The sequence below is a fragment of the Centroberyx gerrardi genome, chromosome 13 (genome assembly GCF_048128805.1).
Source record: "Centroberyx gerrardi isolate f3 chromosome 13, fCenGer3.hap1.cur.20231027, whole genome shotgun sequence".
In the NCBI taxonomy this organism is placed as follows: domain Eukaryota; kingdom Metazoa; phylum Chordata; class Actinopteri; order Beryciformes; family Berycidae; genus Centroberyx; species Centroberyx gerrardi.
Window position 1 is genome coordinate 18,415,304 of NC_136009.1, and position 16,238 is coordinate 18,431,541.

The window sequence follows — 16,238 nt, forward strand, 5'->3', positions numbered from 1 at the left end:
GAGGAGGTATGCATAAGATACCCGTGCAGAACCATAAATTCAAACACTAAAAAGAACCGTTTCCCCAAATAGGCTTTATTATATAAAAGAAATCACTGATAAAACATTCCAAACTTTCAAATGACAAGCATTAGATCTAGCAACTGCGCTTTGAGAAGGTGGGGAAAGAGGTTGCAGCACCGCACCACAATACTCAATATACATCAACAAATAAAGGGATACAGAGTATGTGAAAGAGCGACAGAAAAATTGACAACACAAGCTCAAAAAAAAATAAAAGCAAAACGCAAACCTATTTCCAGTTGTGATAGATTACATTTGTGGAGGAGAGGGGGGGAAATGGGTAGGTTAAAGTAATGTGAGGAACCAAGATAAATGTCAGTATCATCAGGCACACCCTATTCAAAAAGTGACAAACAATCCTGCATTGTACAATTGCCAAAGAGTAGACTAGCCTTTTGTGAGAAACATCAATACATTTCAAGCACACTTCACATTTGAGATTTACCCGAGAGGGGGGAAAAAAATGTCATTTACATAATACATGTTCACAAACAAAATGGAGGGATAATGTGGGTTGAAGCATGGTGCCTATTAGGTGAGGCACGAAGCAGGATGGCACACTCAGTCGCTGACGTCCATGTCCTCTTCATGGTGATCATCAGCACCGTTAACCTTGGCCTGTTTCATTGGTCGCACCGTGCCGTTACCTTCTACCGAACGGGGGGACAAGGCGGAGTCGTCAGAATCCTTCCTGTCCTCCCTCTCTTTCTCGCTGTCATAGCCTTGCTCTTCTTCATCATAATCCCTGGTGATCTGTTAAGGACACCCATGGCAGCTGACATATTAGAGTTTCATATTACACTTTCCCAGATATACTGTCTTGGCTTACGTCAAAACAGCAGCGCTCACAGCGCTTAAAAAAGGAAGAATGTACAGAGAATATATGGGATCTAAATTGTGTTAGCTGCCAACCTTTACATCTCCTTTCTCTCCATCAGATTTCCTCTCCCTCTCTCTTTCTTTGTCTTTACTTCTCTTCTTCTTGCTGGTGGAGCGCTCCCGTTCCTCGCGACTGCGGTCTTTGTCACCCCTGCGGTCCCTCTCCCTTTCCTTGTCCCTCTTCTTCTCCTTCTTGTGTCTAAAGAGAGTGGAGAGACCCAAAAATGGAATGTAATCAATGTTTTAACTATTTTACGCCTTCAGGGTGGCAGTATGCACATGCAGTGATAACCTGACAGTGATGTCCACATAAATATTTCATATCAAAGGACTGACCTTCGAGGAGATGGAGACCTGGAGCTTCTCCTCTTAGGGGACTTTTTAGGAGATCGGCTGCCAGTCCGACTTCTCCTGCGTCTCCTGTATGGCAGAATAGGACACAAACAAGTTAATAGCCTGATTTGAAAACAAAGAGCAGAGAAACACATGTACATACAACTGCCTTCCACCTGAGCACACTGGGACCCAAACTGTACTCACCGGCTCATGCTGCGAGACCTCCTGGCTGTGCTGTAGCTTTTCGGTGGCGTTTTGGATCTTCGTCGCCCCGAATCATCTTTCTTTCTTTCTCTGTGAATGACATTTTAAAATCTCAGAGCAGCGCTTTCAGCTGTTAATCACATAAGCTTTTATCTAGGGCTATGAAATCTGCTAATCAACCCGCGGTTTGGCCTTTGCACCGATACCCACCTGGATTTGCTTCGAGATCGTCTGGTTCGGTCTCTGGAATGGGACCTTCTCCTGCGTGGGCTTTTGGAGCGCCTCCTGCTTCTGGAGGCCGATCGTCGCCTCGATCTGCTCCTGGATCGCCTGCAACCACACAGACAGACCAGTTAACTCCGTTCCCAACACACACAAAGCTTCTCCATCTCAACTGTTCACATCATCAACAGTGGATGATCACCTGTGTCTTGAACGTGATCTGGACCTCCTCCTTCTGGACCTGGACCGGGATCGGGAGTGCTTCTTTTTGCTCTCTTTATCTGCAGCACAATAAAAATAGACATTGTTTAGTATTGTCAAGGTACACAGTATCAAGGCCCGTCTTACAAGCAAACAAGACATTGTGTTACACTTCAAAGTCAACTTATTTGACAGGAAAATCATCCAAAGCTTTGTCCACTCACTTCCAGGCTCAATGGCAGCAGAGATGAGCGACTGGGCCTCTCTGACTCTCTTCATGGCCTCTTCGATCTCTTTGTTAGACGAGTCAGCCTTCAGGCCTGGATTCAAATTCATGCCTGCAGCCATGGGATTCAGTCTGAAGAAAGGGACATTAATCAGTAAACAAAGATAGCCCAGTGCAAATAAAATTTGGTATCCTATGCACCTAACAGTGCCATGAGTGTATACATTTTAGTATATGTTGCCCTAGTGGTGGGAATAAAGCCCTTAAACATTGAGCCATACATCACCATAAATGGTTTGCAGTACAATAATTGGTACACTAGACTATGGGACAGCTCCAGACCTCGGGAAAAAAAAAATGTAACTAAAATAGCCTCAAAAGCAAAATCATTACTACAAACATAAGAAAGCAACACATGCATTTTTTCAAATATTTAAAATGGATTCAACCACTATTCTGCCCAGGTCTGGAGAGCTCCTTCACAGTGACTTACTTTGGATCTGTCATGAACTTCAACAGCTGATCAGCAGCCTGTAAGGAGATGGTGAGAATGAGGTAAAAATATAAATCACTCTCATTATCCTATCAAATATATATTCAACTGTGCAGGTTGTGGGAAAAAATACTGTTGTCATTGAAGCAAACCTCTCACCTGGGGATTCATATTGGGTCCTGGGAATCCAAACGCAGCCATTGCATCCATGTTGGGACCACCAAAAGGGTTCCCTCCCATCTGCAATAAAAATAAACACCTATCAGCATGTAAAGGACCTCTTATGCCAGGTTACAAGTGTTTACAAGTGTTTATCTGCTCATGTTAGTGATGATATCACTATTTCAACACTTTCACTTTTGTGCTGATACACCCAAGTATCACAGTTTCGGTTCTAAAACACTACCACACAAAAAATACTAAATTACCTAAAAATAACATGTGATAATTAAATAATAACATTAGTGAACTTAATTTAAGACTTTTCCCCCTATCAAACCCTATCACTGATCGCATCTCCAAAAAGGAGGATCTGAAATTACATAGTGTTTCTCTATGGGACATATTTTGGTGTTGCACAACTTCCCTGCTGTTGCGTGCCAACAGCAAATAATCGTGGACGTCAGAACAAAATGTACGATTATCTCAAGTCATCTGGAGCATGATTATCTGGTAAAATGTACAACACTTCTGTGTTTTTACATTTGTGAGGGTAAATTTTAGACAAACTGACAATAATAAATGAGACATGAAACGCCACAAAATGACATATCAGTTCAGGAAAAGTGCTCTATGGGACTGTTTCTCAAGTCAAGTACTGTGATACTTATCAGTACTGGGACACAGCTAGCTGATATGTTTTCTCACGCGCAGAGAATTTGTAACAAATAGCAAACTTGAAATCTCACTGGTGGATTGGGCATCGGATTGGGTGTTGGAAGAAGTCCTCCTCCTGGCAGAATTCCTGCAACAGCATTTGCTGGCGCCAGCAGTGACAAAGCCTTAGCCTCATCTGGAATAGAGCCTACAGGAAAACAAAACAGGCATTAGCAGAGGAAGATAATGTGCACACAAACATCAACTACAGAGTAGACATGTTGGAGAAGAAAAAAAGAAAGAGACATCACACTTCATTTCTTCAAATTAAGTTCATCTCAACATGGTTACCTTCTAGATCTGAGAAGAGTTCCCTTAATTCATTTAATCATTGCAGTGGCATAACTATTGCTGGAATACATCACACTACTCCAATGAACACTGCCAAGAATATATCACCTGAACATGTTTTTTAAGTCATGAACCAAACGTTAGCAAGCACAGCTGCTTCTCCAGTTGGGTGTGCCCTCAATTTTCATATAGACGTTTACTGAAACAAGCGACTCACGTTGGCGGCTTCGCTACTAAAAGCACACAGAGAAAAATCGAGATACACAGAACAAAGAGAATTTCAGGGATTTGGCAAGAACACTATACAGGCTATCAGTTTCTACTTATCAAAAACACAAATGTCAAGAGGATATAGTGGTATACACTTATTGACAATCACAGAATTCAGGTGTCTGCTGTACATTAATCTTCTAGTAACCTTACCTGTCACTGCATCAATTAACCTAACCAATGCAGAGGCTTATTGATTTAATTTGACAATATGTCCAATCAAAAAATAATTACCTTTATTCGCAATCTGCCTTATGATTACATAAAAATGGCCCAAAATGAAAAAAAGAACACCTCAATCTCCCAAAGCAAAATCAAAATTAATCCACCCCTAATGAAACAATTCTTTCACAAAACACACAGCCTAAATACGGACACACAACAATGACAACATTTAAAAAAGGGCACACTGGAGAGAGAATTTGCTGCAGGAGACAAAACTGTTGGGTGGTATTTTCAGCAGGGCCTGGTATACAGGACTGGCTGAGCCAGGAAAAAGAACTGTAAAACACAACAACAAAAAAGACCACTGTTAAAGAGAGAGTATTGTACTAACATTGTGTCATGTCGGGTGGGTATCTAAGACAACTGATGACAAAATGCAGTATAATTAACAAATAAGACATTCATTTGGGAGAGAGTATTTTTAGCAGGACTCAAATGAATTCTTGTTTGTGACCAGTGTTCTCCTTGTTACGTCCCAAAATGAGTTGATGCTTCTCAGCTAAGGTGAATTCTGCAAGTTAGTGTGTGCAGTGTAGACTAGCTGGGCTTGGTTTGGCCTAAGTGCTGTGTGTCTTCCTCTTACCATTTGGATTGAAACCAAGTTATATCAGCTTGTCCATAAGACAACTCATTATGAACACCCTCTCTTGCTGCATAGCCTTTTGCGTTACCATTATGCTTTTTGCCACTGGACCCCAATGGTTGATTGGCTTGCAAAGCTTTTTTATTTCTACAGTCAATTTATGCTTTCTCAGGAAACAAAACTTCAGCCATCAAATGGATGGCTGAGCAGCGTTCAAGGGTGTTGCAAAATAGTGTAGACTGAGCACTATTTTAAAGACTGCGCCTCTGATATCTGACCTATTTCATACCATCCACTAAAATACCTAGAAAAAAGAGAAAATGAGAAAGAAAGAAAGAGAGAGAGAGAGAAAGAGAAAGAAGAGAAAGAATAGAGGACACAAAAAGAGAGGGGTGGGGCTTGAATGCTTGCTGGCCTTTGCAAATGTCTACAATCCCCTGTTGGCAGGCAGAGGACCACTTTCAGCCATCAACGAGGGGGCTGCTTTTGCCTTCTCCACTACAAAAATCACACACACACAAATAACAGAGAGAAGTTTAACAGAGGATAGTCCAATATGGGGGAGAAAATAAAATGCATGGTTAAGTGTTTACACAACTTTATTTCTGAACTTTGAGGTGTCTGCAGCGCCCACAGCTTGGGAATGTTCAAATCCTAGGCCGTACAGCAGACTTTGGTATACTGTGCTTTCTGAACACACAACAAACAATTGTTCTACATTTTGATATGTACTTTCCCAATGAAGTTACATCCAATACATCAAGAGTGTTGCATTTGAGTTGTAAGAAGGATATGGATTGCACTACCACAGTATACCAAGAATCTGAGTTGAGAGGTCTGCTTTCAACACTTCTTCCATGGGAAATAGACAACGAGAGGGAGTGGCATTAATGACGACATTCACAAAATTAGCTAAATAAGCTCATATTGTGAACTGACCAATGTGAACTGACTTGCTCAATTCACAAGTGGGACAGTCAAAATCCTTTTAACTCCTTTACATGTTCACTGACACCCCCACTATTCAAGAAATACAGCATTCAATCATCAATGGCTCCCACTCATACATGGGAATGACTGTGACACCAACCTTCAGCAAACGGGACCACAATCAGCGCTCTGTCCACAAAGACGGTGTTGGTCAAGTGTTGAGATACTCCGACAGACTCTGGCTCCTGGAACTTCACAAAGCACACCCGCGATGTCACTGGCATAGGAGAGTCACTATCGGGGAAATAAGAACATTATATTATATAATATTATAACAAAGCTGAATATGCAAATGGTCATCAGAATTGTGGCACTTTGCTTTATTTTCTCCTTTGACAGTCAGGTGCAATCCACTCATGACACTTATGTGTTTTGTTCTGCTTTGCCTTGAACAGAGTTATGGATTTGAAGCATTTGCAATATATAGTGACAACGCACCAATATTCACAGTGAACGTGGACACCCTCTGGTGACACTGTCACACTGCTTGCAAATAACCATTATGGGTATTATTATGTCTCTGAATAATCCACCATTTGATTATTTGACCCAGAGCTTCCCAATTGATTTTCAGCTCATAATTGACTTTGAAAGTTGATTCGTCCTGCTCAGACTTCCTCTGATAAAACTTTAACCTGGACTGTGGAAGAAGAAATGCTAATATTTCACAATTGTAAACACCAACAAATTAGGTTTAACTAAGCGAAATCAGTCTGAACGAATAAAAGTTTAGTTTAGTTTATAATGTCGTGGACAGTCCCCATTAATTAACTGTAACAGTAAATGGGGCAGCTTTAGCCTACATGGCTAATTTCCAGCTGTTGTCCCCGGCCAGCTGACAAAAGGCAACCTAAAATAGATTAGTTAAAAGAAAAAAACAAAACAGAACAGACAAAAGAAAAAAAAAATACTAATAATAATCACAATCACAGCAAGCACAAACAGGAGGCAAGACATACAAACACATGAAGGCAGGTAAGGGTGAAATAAAGGGACAACATCAATGGAGTTCATGAGATAAAAACAATACAAAGAGGACAAAGAAAACACTGCTGCACGGCAGACTGAGTTTACTCTTGCAAACTGCATATTCTCCAAGAGTAGGAAACGATGTGTGTTCAGCAGGCTTACAGTGAATGAAGTGTAGCCATGTTCAGGATACATCAAGATGTTTTAACGGCTGTTTGTATTACGCATCAAGAATTAAGTCCATGCTTCACGATTCCGATGACGTTATTACAGTACATTAAAGTTTGCGTGCGTGTGTGTTTTGCCTAGACATAAATAATAGCTAGCTTGGGTAATGTTAACGACATCATCACAAAAACATAAATGCAAGGTCGGTTGACTGAATTTGAGTTAGCTAACGTTACAATCCTGGCTAGCATGTTAGCAGAGAAAGGCTTGTGTTTCCGTCGCATCAAAATAGTAAACGTATAACAAAGCACAGTCTGTGATTACATTAATATTATCTCGTAAATTTCTAGTTAACTTAACGTTTAACTTACTCTGGTGGAAACAACTTCAGCTCTTCGATGGTCCCAAGAAAACCGAAGAGCATTCTCATCTGCTCGGATGTTGTGCTTGGAGACACATTCGTCACTTGCACTACCTTTGTGGAGTAATTCATTTTCCCGACTAAAACAGCTAAAACAATAACACTAACGTTAACCGCTGAACTTCAATGACGCCTGAGCTGTGTCCACTAGCTCTCATGGATGCTGAATTACATCAAACAGAAAGAAAATAGTTAGGTGGCTAGCTGGTTCACTATAAAGACAGACTGTTGCATTTCGCCGCCATGTTGGGTAATTCCCGACCGAGGTACGCATGCGTATTGAGCTCTGCAGCTGTACCACAAAAGGATCTAAATAACGTTGATATAATGCAAATTATGAAACATTAACTCGAAAGGTTATTACTTTGCTATAGCATGGACTACATTACCATAATGAATACCAGGCTTACTCATGAGAGTCACACAGGCAATAAATAACCAGCAGAGGTCGCCCGCCCCCTCTTCTGCTTGGAATAAATAAGAATAGTGTGCATAGACCTACACAGCAATACGGTAATTTACTAACAATTGGTTGGTTATCTTGTTCTTTGTGTCTATATGTTACTTTGGATTGCCAGGGACGAGTTAACAACATCATCAAAGTCTACTGCAGCTATCTTAGGTGTACCATAAGTTACATAGGAAGTGTTTCTTCTGTCCAAAACTTTCCCATCACAGATATTTGGTTTTGTTTTGGATGCTGGCAAGCTTGCTTGCCCCGGGAAAATTATGGTTTGCAAGATTGGGGTCACAGATTTCAGATTCAAATGCGTCCCACCATTTATTCAGTTAATATGAGAACTGAAAAAATAGAGTGTCTGAACATGTAGGCTACAGTACTGTTCCCAAATTAGATCAAAGATGGATTACGTTAATAATTCTGAGGAAACCTGCTTTGTGTGTGTGTGTGTGTGTGTGTGTGTGTGTGTGTGTGTGTGTGTGTGTGTGTGTGTGGAAAACGTTAATCCATTTTGTTTCAGTCTTCCTCAACATGTTGTTGTTGTTGTTGTTGTTGTGGAGAGAGATACTCTGACCACAGGGTCAAACCACAAAGTTCTCAACTTTGGTCCTGCTGTAAATCTTTTCCTCTGAAGACCACTGCACTTAGAAATTGTGTACATTTTATCAGAGAAAATCATCCATTCTTGTGTGGTTATTGTGTACCCGCATCATCGGCCTACATTAGGCTTGTTTCCCAGAGTAACTGAATATTGGAGCAATACCTAAAAGTTTCTCTAAAATGCACGATTGTAGCTACTACAAGAAAAGATGGTGGCCGAAAAGTTAGAGCATCAGACTTGTTTTTTCGGACAGCAGGGTTAGGGAGGCTGTCCTTCGATCAGATGACCTGGGTTCGACTTGATCCCCTGTGACAGCAAACACTCGTCCTGCTGAGGTGTCCTTGAGCAAGGCATTGGCACTTTGGCATATGGAGGGGGGGCAAAATGAAAAGATTAATTTCTCCTGACCAATAGAGTAGGCTATATCACAGAAATGTTGTATGATATTAGTTATATACGGTCCATCACAGGTTTAACAATCCAACATTTGTTTTAGGGCCGGAGAAGCCCATCACAGCCTTGGTAGCCTACTGACACAACTGAACCCTCTACTAATGGTGCTTTTTCCCAGGAGACTGAGAAACAACAGAGCTCTTGTCTTCAACCCATGGCGAGCGTAATCCCCACACCTGGATTATGGTTGCGTTGAGACAAGCAATTTAATGAACACTGTGTTTCAGACCAAAGAACAAATTGGCACATTTCATCCAATGCATAACCGTCATCATCCTATACAATGAACTAGTGAACAGAGGGCTGACTGAAATAAACTGAATGTTGGCATGCATAGTCGAAAGCTAATGAAGGTTCACTTGATCCTGGCATTGTTACTACTTACTGTTATTTATTTCACAAATAAACAAACAAATATTGCTGCTATTGATTATTTCACAGTGCCTATTTTCACCTAAAAATAAATCTAGTAATACTTGGCTGAAATATTCTGAAAGAGGCTAGGGTTTTAAGTCAGTTCTGTAAACTTAAACTCCATGGACCTTTGTCTACCTTCAGATCCTTAAGAGTCCCAGTAGGCAATTTACATGTGGAAACCAGGCTATCAGTTTAAGTGGATGGCACACATTCTGGATTATTCATCTTGGGTCCACATTCCTTTGTGTTGTCATTAAAAATTGCCTCATGTTTTTATGTATTTTTATGCCCTACATATTGCATAAATACTATAAAATATACAGTACCTCTGTGCAAGTCACCCTAACTAGCCTATATCTTACTGGGATAAATGCAAACAATTGAAACGATTGAAAAATCACATGCACTATTGCAACACGTTTGCATCACAGAGTTCTAATTTTGTGAAATATTCCCTGCAGTAAATCCGTTCTCAGAAGGGTGGCCATTGAGTCACTTAGTAAAGGATATTGGCACAATGGGATTCTTGTTCACGGTGCAACATGATTGGCCGGGACAACGGTTTACGGCACTGAGAGCAGTGACTGTGAGGGGGACTACATGTATAAATACCCTAAATCCACTGGGACAATCAGAGACTTCCAGCTCAGAAGTGACCGCAGTTGTTTTGTGTGTTCCCACAACAAGGAGGAACCATGGTCAGCCGGTGAGTTTGTGATCAATTTCAACTATTTCTAATTTTATCTTATACTGGTTAGACTAATGTATTAACTGAGGACCACATTTTGAAAGATTGCCCGCACAGTGACAGGTTTTGCCATCATGGGAAAATGAAATTCATAATTTCTAATGCTGTTATTATGAATTACGCTGAATTAACCTGGACTAAATATCTATAATCTGGTATTTCTTGGTATTTCTTCTTTCTTCTTATTGATCTTGGTATAGAGATTTCCTTTACTTCATCCTGTGACTTACAGAGTGATTTGAATGTTGCATTTGCAGCTGAATACTTAATGCTCTTGAAGGATTTAAAAGGTCATGTCGAATTCTTAGACGCACCAGCCACGTTGAGAGAACTTGAACTGCATGACCTGTTGAAAATACAGGTTTTAAACTAGTAAACTAATAAATGAAACTCACTGGCTGTGTAACATTTCTTCAAGTTGAACACACTTGACTGGTATATCAGTAGATCTCTTTACTTTTTGGCTGTAACAGATTTGAACACCCAGCTGGCGGCTACAGGAAGATTTTTGAGACATGTGAAGAGCTTTCTGAGGCACTTCCAGCAACAGTCACAGGTTTGTTGGCATCTTTCAGCCAGAAACATGCCATACACCTCAGGCCATCACTTCTTTGGCATTCATGCTGTAGTCTACACACAGAAAAATAAAGGTGCTGAAAAATGGTTCTTCGGAGTGATGCCATAGAGCAGTGGCTCTCAACGTGGGGTCCGGGGACCACCAGGGGCCCTTGAGGGGGTTCCAGTGGGTCCCCAGCAAATTGATGAATTGTTGAACTTCAGCATTATTTCATTTACAAGAAGTTAACACACTTAGAGAATGTAGAAGAATGACTATTTCAGTCATATTTTCACTGTTATCTTGTCACAGAATTCTGGACAAAATCATATCTAACAATAAAAAATATTCTCTGATTTGGGTCAAAGAGAAAAAATCTCATCAAATGGGGGTCCGTGGCTCTAATGTTGACTAAATTAGGGGTCCTGGATATGAAAAAATTGCACCATATATACTATGGAGGGGTTTGGTTATTTTCTGCATTTATGCCATCACCCACCATCCAATAACTAAGGAATAAGAACCAGTTCGCACCTTTATTTTTCTGTATGTATGATTGTATTGTTCCCTGTCCAGGAAACTCAGCCTTAGATAGAGTCTCATACTTTCTTTGCTGTACAAGACATATTCAGCCAGAGAACACACAATGAGCATCCAAAGTAGGCTCTGATACTTAAATGCATCTTTACAAAAGTTCAAAAACATTCTCTGATTTATGTTTGTGTTGGTGCTCTACAGGCAGGATTCCTTCATTTCTGAAGGGAAGTCTTCTCCGTTTGGGTCCTGGCCTTTTTGAGGTTGGAGATGAACCCTTCTATCACCTCTTTGACGGCCAGGCCCTCATGCACAAATTCGACTTCAAGAATGGGCAGGTCACCTACTTTCGAAAGTAAGGCTAAATGCTTAATTGTTGCATTAGGAGTGAGGGAGAAATGTTAGTTACATTGTGTTAGGTATATCTCATGCAGATTGAGGGAGGTTAGATTGTGATTTCTAGAGATGAAACACTTAAGGGCCTTTCCTGGAGACACATGGCTCCTTGGCCTTGTATTCAATCCAGTATTAGTCAATTCATCTTACTTTTGCCTACAAAATAGTTTTGACGATAGAATCATGTGAGTTTTTGAAATATTGACCAATTAATTTCAAGTCAGAGACATTTTCCAAAAAAGGGTGTATAGCCTAGTGTCTTGGGATGACAGTCTTAATTTTGTCCTCTCTCCTGCATTTAGGTTTGTGAAAACAGATGCCTATGTGAGAGCCATCACAGAGAAGCGTGTGGTGATCACCGAGTTTGGCACCTTTGCTTATCCTGATCCCTGTAAAAACATTTTCTCCAGGTTGGTTACTAGTGAATGTGATGATTGGCTATCAAAGGTGCATAAAGATGGCAGTCTCAGGGCAGCACACACCCAGCATTCATGTTTTTGGTTGTCATTACCTTTGTACAACATCTTTATGTGGACGTGTGATCCTTTTCCTCGACGTGCAGGTTTTTCTCGTACTTCAAGGGTGTCGAGGTGACAGACAACTGCCTGGTGAATGTTTATCCCATCGGTGAGGATTATTATGCTGTAACAGAAACCAACTACATCACTAAAGTCAACACTGATACCTTGGAAACACTGAAAAAGGTACATCAATACAATTCCTCATTTATGCTGACACAGGCGTCATTTTAAGTATAGTATAAAAGACTAGTCTTACTTTTCCACTTTTTGTACTGTCTTCCCCCTTTTTCGATCTTTATTAAAGCTTCTTTATAATAAGATAATTTATTGCATGGATGAAAAGTGCATGGAATACAATGCCTTTCATTTCTATGCAGGTTGATATGTGCAACTATATCAACATCAATGGAGTGACAGCCCACCCCCACATTGAGAGAGATGGAACTGTGTTCAACATTGGAAACTGCATGGGGAAAGGAGCGACACTGGCCTACAACATTGTCAGGATTCCACCCACACAGAAAGGTTGGGATTGGAGCTGGTATTACTAGATGTAGCAATGAATATACACAGACACTTTAACAGTACAATGGAGCACAGAGGAAGCGGTGGCCCCTCCTTTAAATTAGGGCAAAAACGTAAGCTTTTGACCCCCCCCCAGTTGAGGAATGATAATCCACAATTGCTGACCATGTTTTGGTCATTTTGGGCTTAGAAGAACCACACTGACCCTTTTCAATGATCATGCAATTTTCTTTTTTTTTAAGCAGTTTTCTTTATAGAGGTCTTTCTGGATTCTGGATTTCTGGATTCTGGATTTCTGGATTGCTCTCTCAGTATACAGCATAATTAGGCACAATCACTTTCTTTCAAAATATATTGAAATGATTCTCCATGATTTTCCTTGCTTCTTGGGAAAAAATATTAAGTTCTAAATAAAGTTAAGATGTGTTGATTATTTAAAACTGTTCATTGCCAAATAGAAGCCATACAACTTGACACCTGTTTCAAATATCACAATATGTTTTTGTCTTCCTCCTTAGATAAGTCTGATCCCATTGAGAAGTCCAAGGTGGTGGTGCAGTTCCCCAGTGCTGAGAGGTTCAAGCCCTCCTATGTGCACAGGTGTGTGATATATAGCTTGCCGTATGTTGTGTCAGTAGTCTGAGTGGTAACTTATTGCATATAATCCATGTTTTGACGTTTTCTCCTCATCAATCTCAGCTTTGGCATGTCAGAAAACTACTTTGTGTTTGTGGAGACCCCCGTGAAAATCAACCTGCTGAAGTTCTTGAGCGCCTGGAGCATCCGAGGCTCCAACTACATGGACTGCTTTGAGTCCAACGAGAGCCTTGGGGTAAGAACTCGGAGGGGATCTCAGTTCACTGTTCATATATTTAGTGACGTTAGTGTACAAACCTCCACATTATCATCTGATATTCTCCTGCAGTCCCATGATATCTTATGTTTCAACGTACATTTTACAGACGTGGTTCCACATCGCCAAAAAGGACCCTGGAGAATACATCGATCACAAGTTCAGGGCGGCAGCCATAGGCCTGTTTCATCACATCAACACTTACGAAGACCAAGGCTTTGTTGTTGTGGACGTGTGTGCATGGAAAGGGTACGAAACTGAAGAGCTAAATATTGGAATCAAAATGCCATCATTAGATACATGACATTTATTCAAAGTTCCCTTTCGAAAAACTGCTAATTTGGTGACTGCAGGGGATAATGCTCTCGTTCATGATCTTTTCATCCTTGTAGTTTTGAGTTTGTTTACAACTACCTGTGGCTGGCCAACCTGCGAGCCAACTGGGAAGAGGTGAAGAAGGCAGCCATGATGGCGCCCCAGCCGGAGGTGCGCAGATATGTCATTCCCTTGGACATCCACAAGGTGAGTCACCTGTCTTATTCATCAGGAAGGGGGTGGAGGGACTCCAACTGCCACCCATGGATGTCATATCTCATGTTCTTTCTCCTTCTCTTGTCACTGACATCATGTAGGAGGAGCAGGGGAAGAACCTGGTCAGCCTGCCGTACACCACAGCCACAGCGGTGATGCACTCTGATGGAACAATCTGGCTGGAGCCTGAGGTGCTTTTCTCTGGACCCCGACAAGGTGCCAACACACCAGTCTGCACTCACAGACGCCACTCACTCACATATACCCTATACACTCATGCTGGACTCGCTGGTTTTTAATAGATGCTGGGAATATCTTCACTTTGCTTAACGCTGTTGTTTATTTCCTCATTTTCTTTAGCCTTTGAGTTCCCTCAGATCAACTATGAGAGGTACGCAGGGAAGAATTACACATATGCCTACGGCCTGGGTCTCAACCATTTCATCCCTGACAGGGTAAGATGATAAAATATCGTCAATGGTCAGTGATTAAATGTGGAAATAATAGACTCTTTGATTGATTGATTTTTTTGTTCACCTGTGTGTAGGTCTGCAAGCTGAATGTGAAGACCAAGGAGACCTGGGTATGGCAGGAGCCTGACTCCTACCCCTCAGAGCCGCTGTTTGTGCAGACTCCTGATGGTGTGGATGAGGATGATGGTACGTCAACATCAATAGAGATACAATATATGAATTATTTCTAAACATATAGCAATAGAGCTGGATTTAAGGTAAATTACTGGTAATTGAGGGGGGTTTTGTTAAACAAGGCTGCTTCTGTGCCCACAGGAGTGCTGCTGACCATCGTGGTTGCCCCCGGTTCCCAGAGACCAAGTTACCTCCTCATCCTCAACGCCAAGGATCTGTCGGAGATCGCCAGGGCAGAAGTGGAGTGCACCATTCCTGTCACCTTCCACGGGATGTACAAACCCTAATGGGGCACTTCTCAGGGCACAAACATGAGTCAACCGTTCCGGAGTATCGACTCTCACTCAGCATTAGAACACGAATAAAGGATGACAAAATATCACCATGTCAGGAAATATAAAGCTTGATCAGCCAATGTGATTTTATGTCCTCTTTTGTGGGCAACTTTTGATTCAGGGTGGTTAAAGAGTTGTGAAAAATTTAACATTATTGTGTGAATGGAAACTGCCGGAGTCGGGGCTTTTTGCAGACTTTCTCTACTCTATGACCCAACTTCATAAAACATCATACTGGAATTTTGTAACCCTAAATTGTCAGTACAACGTGAATGTTGTGCCAATCATAAAAATAAATGGATTTGTTTGTTCATATGCTGTGTCACTTGCATACTTCATGGTTGGAAAAATAAATTCAATATAATCAAAACATTTTTACTGAATGCTGTTTTGGGCTAAACTGGTATGTGGGCTTGAGAAAAGTACAATTATTAAACGACAAGCTCATTAGCTAAGCACTAGGTAGCAGGGTTGCATAGTGAGTAGGGACACTTTTCCTTCAACTGGAAAGCCTGGGTTCAAGCCCCCATGACGGCAAGCATTTGCCCTGCTGAAATGTTCTTGAACAAATCACTGCCAGCTCCGGGGGTGCTGCTCTGTAGCTGATCCTCTGCAGTGACCTCCCTGTTCAAGGGGGGCAAACAAAAAAAGGATTTCTCAGGGATCAACTGAGTATCACAAAAGTATTTTTTTCTGAGAACAAAACTCTGGCATGCATTCCTCTTGGTGTATCATAACTGAAGCTTTAACAAATACAAGTGCAAAGAAATATATTTTTTCCCAATCCTTCAGCTGCAACTCTTGAGTTGTTCACAGAGATTTAATGTGTCGCCATACAAAATCTGATTATGGTTACATTTGAACTAGTGACCCTTCCAGAGACGTTTACTGTGTCTGTCCTTTGTTTTGCTCAAAGTTGTCTGAATGTAATCTAAAGAGCAAAAGCATGCAGATCTTGCTGATCAGACCATTGCAGCACTGCAAAGCTGATTAACTGCGTAATGGTTAATCTCAGGAACGAATAGGCATGTTGTAACTATTTATAAAGGTGGACATGCAGCACTTATATATAATGTGGCGAAAGACCATAAAATGTCATGACCTTAATTCAGCTATATCAACTAAAAACAAAACTATATTAGTGACAGCTGTGCCAACATATTATAAATCAAAAGACATGGATGTTTGCTACCATCTACTGAAAAATATTAGTTACTGCACTATCAAACAAACTTTATAGAAGT

General features: G+C 41.0%; 2 protein-coding genes across 3 annotated transcripts; one reads left to right on the top strand and one right to left on the bottom strand.

The window, feature by feature from the left end:
• Positions 1-54: 54 nt before the first annotated feature.
• Positions 55-7,654, bottom strand: LOC139932662 (uncharacterized). 2 transcript variants are annotated; one of them, XM_071926495.2, is made up of 12 exons: positions 7,368-7,654; positions 5,960-6,093; positions 3,533-3,648; positions 2,784-2,864; positions 2,625-2,662; positions 2,130-2,263; positions 1,907-1,985; positions 1,693-1,812; positions 1,483-1,572; positions 1,279-1,362; positions 976-1,141; positions 55-816 (listed from the first exon to the last, which is right to left on the bottom strand). In XM_071926495.2, the coding sequence occupies exons 1-12, from the start codon at positions 7,487-7,489 to the stop codon at positions 625-627; spliced, it is 1,356 nt and encodes a 451-aa protein (XP_071782596.1). In that variant the 5' UTR covers positions 7,490-7,654; the 3' UTR covers positions 55-624. The 2 variants fall into 2 exon arrangements, with proteins under 2 accessions (XP_071782596.1, XP_078144112.1); XM_078287986.1 differs by lacking the exons at positions 5,960-6,093; positions 7,368-7,654 and adding an exon at positions 3,900-5,897.
• Positions 7,655-9,997: 2,343 nt separating this feature from the next.
• rpe65a (retinoid isomerohydrolase RPE65 a) lies at positions 9,998-15,247 on the top strand. The gene is made up of 14 exons (XM_071926505.2): positions 9,998-10,054; positions 10,570-10,652; positions 11,391-11,541; positions 11,885-11,992; positions 12,145-12,286; positions 12,481-12,628; positions 13,147-13,228; positions 13,328-13,460; positions 13,591-13,730; positions 13,874-14,003; positions 14,114-14,228; positions 14,373-14,467; positions 14,560-14,671; positions 14,801-15,247. Exons 1-14 carry the CDS (start codon positions 10,044-10,046, stop codon positions 14,944-14,946), a joined length of 1,596 nt encoding a protein of 531 aa, XP_071782606.1. The 5' UTR covers positions 9,998-10,043; the 3' UTR covers positions 14,947-15,247.
• Positions 15,248-16,238: the final 991 nt, after the last annotated feature.

Excerpts from the sequence above, each read along its gene's own strand:
- LOC139932662 (XM_071926495.2), bottom strand. The coding sequence starts at position 7,489 with ATGAATTACTCCACAAAGGTAGTGCAAGTGACGAATGTGTCTCCAAGC. Across the intron at positions 1,986-2,129 it reads TGCTGCCATTGAGCCTGGAA|ATAAAGAGAGCAAAAAGAAG; the intron begins GTGAGTGGACAA and ends ATTGTGCTGCAG. Across the intron at positions 1,573-1,692 it reads CGATCTCGAAGCAAATCCAG|AGAAAGAAAGAAAGATGATT; the intron begins GTGGGTATCGGT and ends TGTCATTCACAG.
- rpe65a (XM_071926505.2), top strand. Across the intron at positions 10,653-11,390 it reads ACTTCCAGCAACAGTCACAG|GCAGGATTCCTTCATTTCTG; the intron begins GTTTGTTGGCAT and ends GGTGCTCTACAG. Across the intron at positions 12,287-12,480 it reads CCTTGGAAACACTGAAAAAG|GTTGATATGTGCAACTATAT; the intron begins GTACATCAATAC and ends ATTTCTATGCAG.